Source organism: Acinonyx jubatus, chromosome B3, assembly GCF_027475565.1.
Source record: "Acinonyx jubatus isolate Ajub_Pintada_27869175 chromosome B3, VMU_Ajub_asm_v1.0, whole genome shotgun sequence".
Taxonomy (NCBI): Eukaryota; Metazoa; Chordata; class Mammalia; order Carnivora; family Felidae; genus Acinonyx; species Acinonyx jubatus.
The window spans coordinates 109,031,747-109,044,519 of NC_069386.1; the positions used below are offsets into that span (position 1 = coordinate 109,031,747).

At 43.2% G+C, this 12,773-nt stretch overlaps 1 protein-coding gene and 1 long non-coding RNA gene across 6 annotated transcripts in view; one reads left to right on the forward strand and one right to left on the reverse strand.

Annotated features, from left to right (window-relative positions):
* Positions 1-295: 295 nt before the first annotated feature.
* Positions 296-5,574, reverse strand: LOC128316055 (uncharacterized). The gene is made up of 2 exons (XR_008299457.1): positions 4,758-5,574; positions 296-2,919 (listed from the first exon to the last, which is right to left on the reverse strand). It is a non-coding gene; the product is annotated as an uncharacterized LOC128316055 (long non-coding RNA).
* Positions 4,615-12,773, forward strand: part of FNTB (farnesyltransferase, CAAX box, beta) — a 77,175-nt gene continuing 69,016 nt past the window's right edge. For all 5 annotated transcript variants that reach the window (XM_053224564.1, XM_053224566.1, XM_053224565.1 and 2 more), the window contains exon 1: positions 4,615-4,852. In XM_053224564.1, the coding sequence (XP_053080539.1) occupies positions 4,709-4,852 (144 nt within the window). In that variant the 5' untranslated portion in view covers positions 4,615-4,708. The remainder of the gene's footprint in view (positions 4,853-12,773) is intronic.

Sequence of the window (12,773 nt, forward strand, 5' to 3'; positions counted from 1 at the left end):
CTATTCTCCCAGGGTAGCTTGTATATATACTGTCTTAGTTTGTTTATAGATTTAAATATTTTATATTTGCTTAAATATATTTATTTATCTTATATTTATACAGTATCTATTTTTATTAGCTAGTGAGCTCCTGAAAGATAAGGCTAGTATTATGTTCACTGTTATTATCTTCTATAGTATGTTACAGAAATGAATATTCAAATGTTTATTATAATGACTGGAAATCACTCAAATCATTTAACTTACTCAATGCCTGTTACGTGCCAGAGAATAAGCACTGAACAATACAAAAATCTCTGCCTTGAGAGCTTTTATTCTGGTAAATAAAATAAATGCATTAAACATAAGGTCTGTCAGCTGGTGATAAAGTGCTATGGAGAAAAATAAAGACAGTATTAGTGCAGGATGATGGCATTTCAATTTATATGTGGAGGTCAGGAAAGGCCTGAAGTTAAAGGAATTTAAGTAAAGAATTTGAGTAAAGACTATAAGATGTGGGCAGACAAGCCTCGTCTATACCTGGGGGCAGAGCATTGCAGAGAGGGAATAGCGAGCATAAGCGCTCTGAGGCTGGCATGTGCCTGGAGTGTACAAAGAAAGGAAGGCGGCCCCTGCAGGGGGACAGAGTGAGCAAGTAGGAGAGTACAAGGAGAAAAGGCCAGCTCATTAGGGCCCTCTAGGCCATGGTTAAGGACCTTGATGTTGACTCTGAGTGAGATGAGAAGAAAGCTTTGAGCAAAAGGGTAACTTTGCTTATATTGAAAGGGTTTAGTCTGGCTTTTGAGTTTATACTCAGCTGCATGGGGGGGCAAGAGCACAAACAAGGAAAATGAGGAGTTAAGAGATGAGTGTAAGAATCCACGTAACAGTAACCTGGTTTGGACCGGAACACTAGCAATGGAATCGGTAAGCAGTGGTCAGATTCTGGATATATCGTCAACGGGATTTATGGGGAGTGAGAGAAAGAGAGGCATCAAGAATGGACTCCAAGCGGAGGCATGAAGTTAGCATAACTGAGATGGGGAAGACTGAGTGCGTAGGTTTGGAAGGGAAGGCCAGAAGGCTCTGTTGCGGACATACTATTTGAGATGCTTGTTAGCTATGTAAGTGAAAATGAAAACAGGGTATTAGATATGAACTCAGACTTCAGGAGAGAGATCCAGGCTGGAGATATAAATGAGGCAATTTTCAACCCAATGGTGGTATTTAAAACATTGAGACTAATCGAGTTCACAGGAGATGAGTGTAGACAGAGCCCTGGGGTGCTCCAAAGTTAAGGTGTCAGGAAGATGAAGCAGTAGCAAAGGCTAGTGCTGGACATTACAGGAAAGAAAATATTTCGGTGAGAAGGGAATGTTAATAACAAATATTGCTAGGAAGTCAAGCAGGAAGACAGATAAGGACTGAGAACTGGCCCTTGGATTTAGCAACATGGAGTTTCACTGGGACTTGACAAGAGTTGCTGGGGAAGTCCTATGGGAATGGGTTCAAGAGGTACTTGGAGAAGAGGAATTAGAGACATTGGTAGGGAGGAAATGAGTAATAGGAAGGTAGCTGAAGGAGGGTGGAAGCAAAAGCGTTAAAAGTTTCTCCCCCTCCCTCCCCCCAAATGGAGAAGTAGCCTGTTTGAGGGTGATGGACATAATCAAGTACAGGGATATGATGTTTTAAGAGAGGCAAGGGAGAACTGCTGGAGTGACATCCTGGGGTGGGGCATGAGGGGCGGGGCTGCACATGAGGACAGGTGGGGGGGGCTGGCCCTATGTCAGAAAGAGCTGGGCAGTCATTCTGTCCAGGGAAACAGGAGGACCAGGGAGGACAGAATAAGAGGTCACAAATGCTGGTAGAAGAGGAGATGTGGAGAGGAAACTGAATGATCTAGCGGGATAATAGATCAGTTATTTCCATATTCTAATCTTTGCAAGATGTGTATGATCACATACTTTCACAAGATATTATACTAAAAGAAACAATTCATGCCGACATATGGGGTTCTGTGACTAATGCAGTGAGAGCAGTTTTGAAGCCTACTGGAGAAGCTTCCTCTAGGGTCAGGAGCGACCTCTAGTGGTTCATTTAGGTCATTATTTTTTTTTCTTGTTTTCTTGCTCTTGAAAGTACAAAACAGTACTATCAACATTTTATATTATTTTTAAAGAAACAACTATAATTCACAGCTTAATTTAGAAAGAGATCAGGCATTTGAGTCAAATAAACACAAACCATCTGTAGTCCAGGCTGGAGTTGCTATTAATTATCATTATTTTCTCCTCTAAGTACATCATCCTTTGCCATACTGCCAGTATGTACGTTCATTCTGCTTCTTGAATCAGTGGTTTTATCAAACCTAGAGGAAGGATAACTGGTGGGCCACTGCTGATCCAAGGCTGAAGAGTCCTCTCAGGGCTATGGAGAGTACAAAGTCCCCATATTTTTCATTCTATGTGTCACTTGATTTTTTTGGTTGTCACTGAATTTTCTCTGCCTGGGATGTCTCCTCACCCTGCCTTTATTAATTCAGTTCCTCATGTGAGTCTTTCCTGATCTTCCAGGCTACCGTAGTAAGTTTCCCCTGTTACACAATCTCACAATGGCCTATGCTTCTTTTCCCCCTCATGCCATTTCCCCCAACTGTAATGAAATGGTCAATTTTGTAATAATTGTTTAATGTCTGTTTCTTCTGGTAAGTCATGAGCCCTGTAACGGTTGAGACTGTGTCTGGCTTTTCACCACTGTCTCCTCAGCACTTAACTCAGTGCCCAGCACATAATGGGTACTCAATAAATACCTATTGAATGAATAGACAGCATCCTGCAGGAGACTCTTGCCATGTCCCTTTCGGATCCTATTGTAGAGGAGACTGCATTTCAGAAACGGATTTCTATTTTCAAATACAATTTGCAATTGCTTTAGGTGCACCTATAACAGGTAAAACAATTTGTTACAAAACAATTCCAGCTACTCTTTCAGTAGCTCAATTTAAATTTCTAGCCTGCAAAGCAACTCTTTACAAAGGCTGAATCCTTAGATGTGACTCAGACCTTATCAGACCTTTTTTTTTTTTTTTTTCCAAAACAGAACTAAGGGAAAGACAATAAGATACCGACAGAGAGGGAAGTATAGTGCAGCCATATCCTTGACCCTAACCCACAGAGCCTCTTATTCTCAGATTTAGAAACATCCTGCCACCAACAGGATTTAATTCAGCAACATTATCACTGAAATGGGCATGGTGATAGTTTACCTGCTTGAGGCCTTTAGGCCATCCCAGCCTCAGCTTTAGAATCTTTCTGAGCACTTCTATTTAACACCAGAGACAGATAAGAGGGGAATATTTGGTTGTGAAATACCACACCGCAGCTCCTTGGGCCCAAGACATGGGACTTGGAAATGAGTGGGAACAGAGTAAAGTACTCTGGGCAGGAGGTTGTCTGAGTCTATCTGGAAAGTCTGTTAATATAGCACCTCTGCCCTGCTGCGACTCTTGGTATTATAATTTTGATGTAGTCCTTTTGATGTGGGCCCTTAAAGAGATTCTCTTCTACTCCTTGTCCAAAATAGGATTTTCCTAAAATCACAACTTTTAACATTTTTATGGAGGTGTATATGATGATTAATCCCACTCAATAAGAATTTTATTCTGAACACCTTCAGATTAAATTATCAGAATTAATAAACATACATATGTATATTCGTGGCAATGTTCTATCAAACTTGTTCCTTCCTCTAGTGGAGCTCATACAGTTCATGTGGATGGCTCCTTGTCATCTTTTGGGTCTCAGACAGACGTCAAAGAGGCTGGGCCTGACCACTCACTCTAATTAGTCCCCTCCTCCTTTCCTCTCTTTTGTAGACCCTGTTATTTTCTTTCATACCATTTATCACAAGTCTTCATATATTGTGTTCATTCATTAATTCTGTCTATTCCACTAGACTCTAAGGTTCCCAAGGGCAGGAGCCTTGTTTGTTTTGTTCACTTTTGTATTCCTGGGGCCTAGCTCAGTGTTTGACATAGAGTAGGTGCTCCCCCAAAAACTACTGAATATTTCCTTTGTCGTTTCACTTATACTTGTTCCTGCTACTGCACTTTACTTCCTACTACTGCATTGGAACTCCCTGGGGGATAGGAAACAACTACAACGCCCCTTCCCTCCATCATCGCGCCAGTAACGAGAAAGCAATTCCCTTGTTGAGAAGCCACCGGCTTCTCCCCGGGCGGCTGTCATGCACCCAAAGGTGTCCAGAATTCTGTTAGTGATAGAGTGTCTGAGTCAGGAGAGCTGTCAAATGTTTTTACGGTTATTACACTCACAGTTCTTGGGCACTCGAAACTACGAACTACTGTCATTACAATTAAGTGGCAATTAGCGCAATATTGAAGTGTGCCTGCGTGCGTTGTGTTACTTTGCGTAACGAACCGAGGCGTCCTACACCATCTCTCTGAAATGAAATCCAGATGGACAGACACGTCCTCCCTTCCTTGCGCGCCAAGAAGCTGAGTCTCCTGTAGCAGCAACTCTGCCCAATGGGGGGCGGAAGCATCCCAATAACTCTCTCCTTTAAGATGTGTAGGTGGGTGGAGAGAAATTCGCGTTCAAAGACTTTTTGACTCTATTCGCTCTCCGTAGCGCCTTAGCTCGTTTGAGTTTCAATGCGCGTTGTTGTTTGACGAAGGGAGTACTATAGACCGCCCGCTGCTCTCCTGATCATGGCTTCTCCGAGTTCCTTCACCTACTATTGCCCTCCATCTTCCTCACCTGTGTGGTCAGAGCCGCTGTACAGTCTGAGGCCGGAGCACGCGCGGGAGCGGTTGCAGGACGACTCGGTGGAAACAGTCACGTCCATAGAACAGGTGAGGCGGCCGGGTTGAGCGAGGCGCCCGCGCGGGGGCTTCTGGGAGCGAAAGTCCGGTCCGCAGGGCCGTCGGGGTGCGAAACTCACCGGGGAACTACGACTCCCACAGTGCACCGCGGCGCCTCCCCTCTGGGAAGCTCTGGGCAGTTCTGGGCGCCCAGGCTTCGGCTTGGGAATGGAGCATTTGTGGGGCCGGGTTGGGGAGGGGTCGTTCTCAGGGTTGGGTTTGGAGGAGAGGACAGTACCTGGGTCCTCTCTGCTTAAGGAAGCGGAGAGAATAGTGTTCTGTGCCTTGGAGGACTGAAGCACCCCGGGCGGGTCAGGCAGCTTGTTTCATTCCGCCGGGACATTGGGAGGTTCTCGGATGGATAGTGCACTTTCCTCACCTTGCTCGTAGTTTGGGGACACAGAGGGGAAGAGGAGCGGCCAGACTGCGGTCATGCCATTCCATGATCTGTTTAATTACTGACCCACGGGGCCAGATCCTGTAGGGCCTACCTCGTGGGTGGGCATGTTATTTGAGCACCAGCAAAGTATTGGACACACGATGTTCAACGCTGGAAGTACAAAGAAATAAAACCTTTCCTGACCATGGGCATGGCACAACCTGGTTGAGGAAAACAGACAGGAAAACAGTACTATTTGAAAAGCGCTAATTAAAATGAAATTTTAGACGACTTATCCTTCATTCATTGAGGCCTCAAACCTATCACTTTGAAAAGCGCTTGAGGAATGAGTAGTGAACTCTATAGTTTTGTTTTCCTTTTCCTTCTGCAATTGGAATTGTTCCCAAGTTCTTGTGGAAATGTTTGCCTGTCCTTAGAAGTGGTTGAGATGGTTCTTTTTAGCACTAACAAATAAGCATCAGGCTGCTTTCTAAATAAGATCTCGTATTAAGATCAGTCTCCGGGCTTAACCTTGGAGGGACCTGCTTTGACTTTCATACCTGAATTTCGAATCCTGTATTTAGGCAAAATTCATAGTGATAGTTATCATATTGTATATTTATGACTATAAGTATAATTATAAATTAAAAACAAAAAAAACCACAAAGACTTGAATAGACAATTATACACATGGTAGCAGAAAGAATATTGTAACTGGAATTTATGCTACATAGGTTTCAGGATTGAAAGGAAACCCTTACCTTTTGAATCTAGCCCCCCAGCTTAGCCCACCAGTGTGTCTTTCTACAGAAACCTTTTGTAAAAGATTGCAAAGAAATCTTCCACCAATGAAACCTACAGGATCTTTGCAGTGTTCCTAAGTAACAGACTGTAGAGTTTATTCAGGTCAAGCTTGTTCCTTGGTATGTGATGTAACACTACTAAGTTACTTTTTATATAGTTAACTGAACTGACTCAGCACTTAAGAATATGGATAGAATACTAGCAGAGAAAAGGGAATCAGAAGTGGGTCTGTTCATTTAGAGACCAGAACAGACTTCCATGTTTAAGGGGCAAGTCAAAAACAGGAACATTAACAGGAGTTTCACTGATCTGCTCTCTTTTTCCTGTACTACTTTTTTTTTTTTTTTCAGTGAAGTGCCCCTGCTTAGTTCCTGCCAAGAAACACTAGCACTTATATTTTAAATGTCTAGGCATAATAAGTGATGCAAAAATGGATGCAGCAAGGGGTGCCTGGGCGGCTCAGTCGGTTGAGCATCTGACTTCAGCTCAGGTCATGATCTCACAGTTCGTGAGTTTGAGCCCCGCATCAGGCTCTGTGCTGAGAGCTCAGCGCCTGGAGGCTGCTTCGAGTTCTGTGTCCCTCTCTCTCTTTATGCTCCTCCCCCACTCACGCTCTGTATCTCTCTCTCAAAAATGAATGAACATTAAAAAAAATTTTTTTTTTTAAATGGATGAACAAGATTCTGGGCTGCCAAAGGGTCAGCCAAGGCCTGGGCCGGGTGTGGAAGCTAGGTTTCTGATATGGAACATGGTTATAATATGGTGTCTTTCAAATCTAGGCTCTACTGTGTGTTCGATAATAGAGCATCTTATATGTCTTTTCCGTGTCATTCTTCCAGCTCACATTTTAAAAGTCTGGGATAAACGGTTCCAGAGAGTAGGAAGATGATATAGTATCTCATACTAATGGTTACCTCAGTGCCAGCACTAATAATCAGTAGTATCCATTTACTGGGTCCCAGTTCTGTGCTAAATGCCCTCCATATAGATTGTATCATTCAATCCTTTTCCATTTCACAGACAAGAAAACCAAGGCTTAGAGAAGTACTAGTTTGGTAGGTTAATGATGGTATATATTCATAAGAAACTTCATCAGGAGGAGTTGTCTACAGGAGATACTACTGTTATTCTTTCAGTTCTGTCCATTTATTCATAGGGATTTACCAACAGGTTTCAATTTTGTGCCATTGCCAATAGGAACAAATGTTTGTCTCCTGATTCCTATCTGATTATCAGGAGACTTAATTATTTGTTCAACAACACTTTGGTTATAGGAATTTAAACCTATAAACAATAAAGAGCCCTTAGCTATGGATTCTTCTGTACTATTCATTCACATTTTTATTCAACAACTACTTGGGTGCCTTCTATGTGCCACGCACTGTTCAAGGCATTGGACATAAGGCAGTGAACAAAAGAGGCCAAGTTGGTGCCTTTATGAAACTTTGTTCTGGGCCAGGGAGGCAGTCAACAAAATGGGGGGAAATCTATCCGTCCATCCATCTATCTATCTATCTATCTATCTATCTATCTGTGTATCTATCTAATTTACTTAGAAGTGCTGTAGAGAAAAAGAAAGTAGGATAAGAGACATGGAGTATGCCAGGAAAGGGTCGGGTAGGAGCAGAAGAGTTTTATATAAGGAGGTAAGGGAAGGCCTCTGATGATGTGCCTGCCACTTGCGCTGAGACCTGAAATAAGTAAGGAAGCAAGCCGTGTGTGTCTGGGGAAAAAGCATTCTGGGCGGAGAAAGCAGTAAGTGTAAAGGACCTGAGGCCTTCTAGTGCCCGGTGAGTGGAGAGCCACTGTGAGGAGAGAGATTAGTAAACAGGAGAATAGGAGATAAGGTCAGATCTTGTAGGGCCTTACAGACCATTGTAAGTATACTTTCGAATACCCTGATTGTGATGGGAAGCCATTTGGCTGGATAGTTTTCTGTTTACCTCCCCAGATCCACTCTACCCTTTTCCACCCTGTCTACAAATGTGCCCCAAGAGGTCACCTGCATGGACAGGTTCCCTTGCCTTATGTCTTCTGGGTGTATTTGGCTGTGTTTGTATTGATAGGGGATGAGAGGGAGGGAGAATGAGATCAGCACATTTACTCCTTTCCTGCAGGATTGCATGGTCTGCAGGGTGTTTAGAGTGGAGGCACTCACAACTCTTATCAGACACCTTCCATTGGAGCTCTCTGGTGCCCTCTTCACTCCTTCTCTTCACACTTCCATGCCTAGGAGGGGACCGAGTAGCCCTGTGTTGCCTGCCCCAGAGTACTGCACTCTCCTATGGTTTCCCTTAGGAAAGGAGTGTTTGCCCACACCTTTGTAACTAGTTCCTTTATAAACTCTCCCCAAATCACCCACTTTGAATGTGCCTTCTATTTTCCTGCCAGGAGTCAGACTGGTCTATGATCTGAGACTTTTGACTCAATCTGACCAGTATTTTAACAGGCCCACGTAGGTCCCTGTTGAGAGGAGATTGTGAGGAGGTGAGGACAGGTGCAGGGAAACGAGGTAGGAGGCTGTTGCAATGCTCCAGGTGATGGGTGTCAGGGCTGTGGTAGTAGAGGCAGTGAGGAGTGGTCAAGTTCTGGGTATTTTTAAAGATTTCTACTTTGACAATCTCTTTCACTGATGGGTTGGGTGGATGGAGAACCTTTTGCAACTCTAGAAAGCAGGATGTGGTCATCGTCCTTTTTTGTGTTATCCGCAATCACCCCATGGCAAATGCTCTGTGACTCAGGCCATAGGTTAATACTGGCACAGTCTCAGAGGTTTGCCAAAAAGAGTTGTTTACAGAAGGCACTACTCCTGTTTTTCTTTTAGTTTGTCCTTGAACAGGGACCAAAGCATCCTCCACTTGAAATGGCATGAGGTCATTAGACAACATTCAGTCAAGTAACAATCAACTGTGGAGGGTATCTGGAAGGATCATTGGTCTTAGTTCCTGCTCTCACAATTATTTTCTCTTAGAAAAAAGAATATACCTGAAGCAACCACAGAATAATTTACAAGAGCACGTAAGTGCTGAGTTATGCCTGCGTTGCACAAGGGTTTGGGGAGTGGAAGCCAGGGTGTTGTGGGCTAAGGAGGTGGTCAGGACAGTTTCATGGAGAATGTTGGGTTGTAAAGGATGGAGTTGGGGGACAGCTATTCCAGTCAGAGGAGCTGTTAGGAGGGAAAACTCCACTTTACTGGGAATGGAGGGAGCAGGTTGGCTGTGGTAGGAAATTAGATCAGCTGGGTGGGTGAGGCCAATGGAATTGGGGGTGGGTGGTGGGGAGGGATGCAGAGATAGGCAGAGGAGTTGGCTTCAAGTGTTGAGCCTTGTGCCACTGCAGATCCTGACGGAGGGGACGTCAAGGGTCCAGGAATGAATCCTGGACACCTACTGTTGACTTGTTTCAAGTTATAATCTCTGAACGATTATGAAATGGGGGTGAAACAAGTCACTAAATGTGATCAAACCTATTAGCTTTTTGTGCTTCTGATAGAAGGAACCAGAGCTCTGCTTGGTTATGTGGTTAGTAGACTAGCTGTGGTGAATCAGTTTTGCTTTATTGAAATTCAGCATGTACCATGTTGGTCAACTATAAGACAATTCCAAATATCAAATTCCTCCATTTTTCCTATTAAAAAGGACAAAAAAAAAAAAAGGTTTGGTCCACTTGAAAATATGTGTATTTTTTTTAATGTTAATTTTTTTTTGTTTTTTTGAGAGAGAGAGACAGAGTGCAAGTGGGCGGGGTGTGGGATGGCAGAGAAAGAGAGGGGGACACAATCTGAAGCAGGCTCCAGGCTCTGAGCTGTCAGCACAGAACCTGACATGGGTCTTGAACTCATGAACCACAAGATCATGACCTGAGCTGAAGCTGGACACTTAACCGACTGAGCCACCCACGCGCCCTGAAAATACGTGTACTTTTAAGTATGTAGGTGAACATATCGAATGCCTACTTGCAAAATTTACATTTTAAATTTAGATACATGTACCTATTTAGAATCACATACTTTGTAAAATCACAGTAGTTTAGAAATAGTGTTTTTCCTCTTTATTTATAACAAATTTTTCTCCAAAATCTTCACATACATTTTTGCCCTTAGTATTTTTATCTTGCTGGAGCCACATTTTGGATCAACCAATGTATTTTTCCAGAGCACGTTTTCAGGTTTTTGAGATAAATCCCTTTTGATTATGGGCAAGAATAATTTTATCCCAAGTTACAACTACCCAATTTTGTAACAGTAGAATTCTTTTACAATGTGTCCCGTAGGTGTATATCTGTGATCACTGCAACTCAGCTACTATTTACTTTTTAAAATGATCTTTAAAAGGGTTTACAGTGGGCGCTTAGTGTGAGTTCGTAGCCTCAGGAATAATTGCTAAATCTGTGCTTAATTTGTCATCTTTCCTTCGTACCATCAGCTTATTTTTTATAAGCAGCCCAAACCAGACCTTGACTGAGGTTGTTTTAGGCTGATACATCAACCCCAACTGGTATTTTGTATTTAGAATAAAGGGATTGGGAGGACTTCCTATAGGAAGAGGTATATTGTAAGGATTGCTTATAAAATGGCTTCTTTTTCCTGAGGGTTTTTTTTTTTCCCCCCGGGAAATCCTGGCCTTATATTTAATCTAATAATTCTTTCACTCACTGTATCTGCAGTATCAGCATGAGTCTCAGGCAGCAAATCTGCTTTTTGGAAGGGTCCTCCTCCGGGAGAGAGGGAGAGATGTGGAAGAAGGGGCTTGATAGTCCATGATATGAAAGTTAGTGCATCATTAGACCGGCTTTGGATGGAAGCTGTGGAAGAGAAAGTACCAAATGCATTAGTTGGTTTTTTACCACTTATCCGTGAATGGAGAGTATTCTGTGCTTCTGACTGGCTTTTTTCTGTCTGGCATTATTTTGGGGTTTGTAACAGTTACCAAGCCAAGTTCTTTAGGACTCGAAACATAAATACCTATTTATGGCTTCTGGGACCATAGTTCTTAGATATGAAATAAGCAGATGCACCAGAAGGTGGGCACTCAGTTCTTTAGATTTTAAGGATCCCATTCGTTTGTTTGTTTATTTATTTATTATTTTTCTTTGACTTAAGCTTTTACTTCATGTGCACATAACCGAAAGTACTGAGGAAATGGAACTGTGGACACCAGCAGTAACCAGAGAACTAGGGACTGGGGAAAAGGTTGAACCAGCAGACCTCAAAGAATGGGGGCTGTGGGCTGATTCCAAACAAAGGGAGACTTGCAGCTGCCACCGGTAGTTCCCCGCATGGAATCTGAAGACAGAACCAAGGGCTGGGGTTTAGAAGTTACTGCAGATTGGCTCATAGCAGGCCCTGTGCATACCGCCGGTAACGTCCAGTCTGGATTAAGCCAGCAGACTCCATTAATGGAGACTGTGGACTGGAACTAGGGAAGGGATTCCGACGTGGAATTGCGGATTGAACCAAGGGCTAAGGACTGGGGCTAGACTGACCAGTAACCCTAGACTGGGAAGCCAATCAGATGGGGAGCTCCACGGAGAGGAGCCTGCCAGTGGCCCTCAGGAATGGTGAGAAAGACCATGAACTCAAAAGGGCTTGCAGGGCACCACACCTGTGCTTCTCATTGTCTCCTCATGCCATCACAGGTTTTTCTTTGGATCCCACCTGATCTGTTAAAAACCGCAATTCAGCTGAATAAATTTGAAGATCTAATTGGCTTTATTAAACAATTCATTAATTGGGCAGCATCCATTCTAGCAGGTAGAAAGGAACTCCAAAGAGCTACAGAAAGGGAGAAGTTTTTAAAAGTAGAACATAGAACTCATACACAGAAAGAAAGGTTTATTTTGGGCAGTCACCCTTTCCATGACCACGTCCATGGAGAGGGACCATGTGACAAGTTACCTTATTGGCACTGACCAGAAAATGCTTGACTGGTTAAGATTACGTTTCTAGGGGAGGTTGAAAGTGCAGTTAGGTTAGATGATTAAGCCCCAGGTTGGTGACATGGCCTAGCATAAGTGACTTTATTTGGGCCTGTGGTTTTCTTTTTAACACAGTTGTTGATTTTTAAGATCTATTCCCCTCTTCTTGGACAACTGAGCTACTTCTAGATTTTGGATATTAGCTGCTGTCAATGCTACATCCTTGTAGAAGTCTTTTTGTGAGCATATATATTTTCATTTCTCTTGAGGAGAGACCTAAAAGTGGAATTGTTGCATCATGCGGTGGGTGTATGCTGAGTTTTATAAGAAACTGCTGGCCTTTTCCAGAGTGGTTGTACATTTTATACCCTCACCCACATTGTATAATAAGAGTGCTGGTTGCTCCACAACTTGCCAACATTTGGTGTTGTTGGTTTTTTCAACTTTAGTGACTCTGCTGGTGGGTGTGGGTGGTGTTGTGTTCTTTTTGTTTGTTTTTATCTTTGTTTTTAAAAAATGTTCATTTATTTTGAGAGAGTGCTTGCGCACGTGAGCGGGGGAGGGACAGACAAAGCCGGGGGTGGGGGGGGGGGAGAGAGAGAGAGAGAGAGAGAGAGAGAGAGAGAGAGAGAGAGAATATCCCAACCAGGCGACAGAGCCTGATGCGGAGCTCGATCTCTCAAACTGTAAGATCATGACCTGAGCCGAAACCATCTGAGCCATACAGGCATCCCAATAGGTAGTATTATGAGGAGAAAAATTATTTGTGACACTTGTAAAAGGAAGTCTGTATTCAAGACTTTATTACCATGG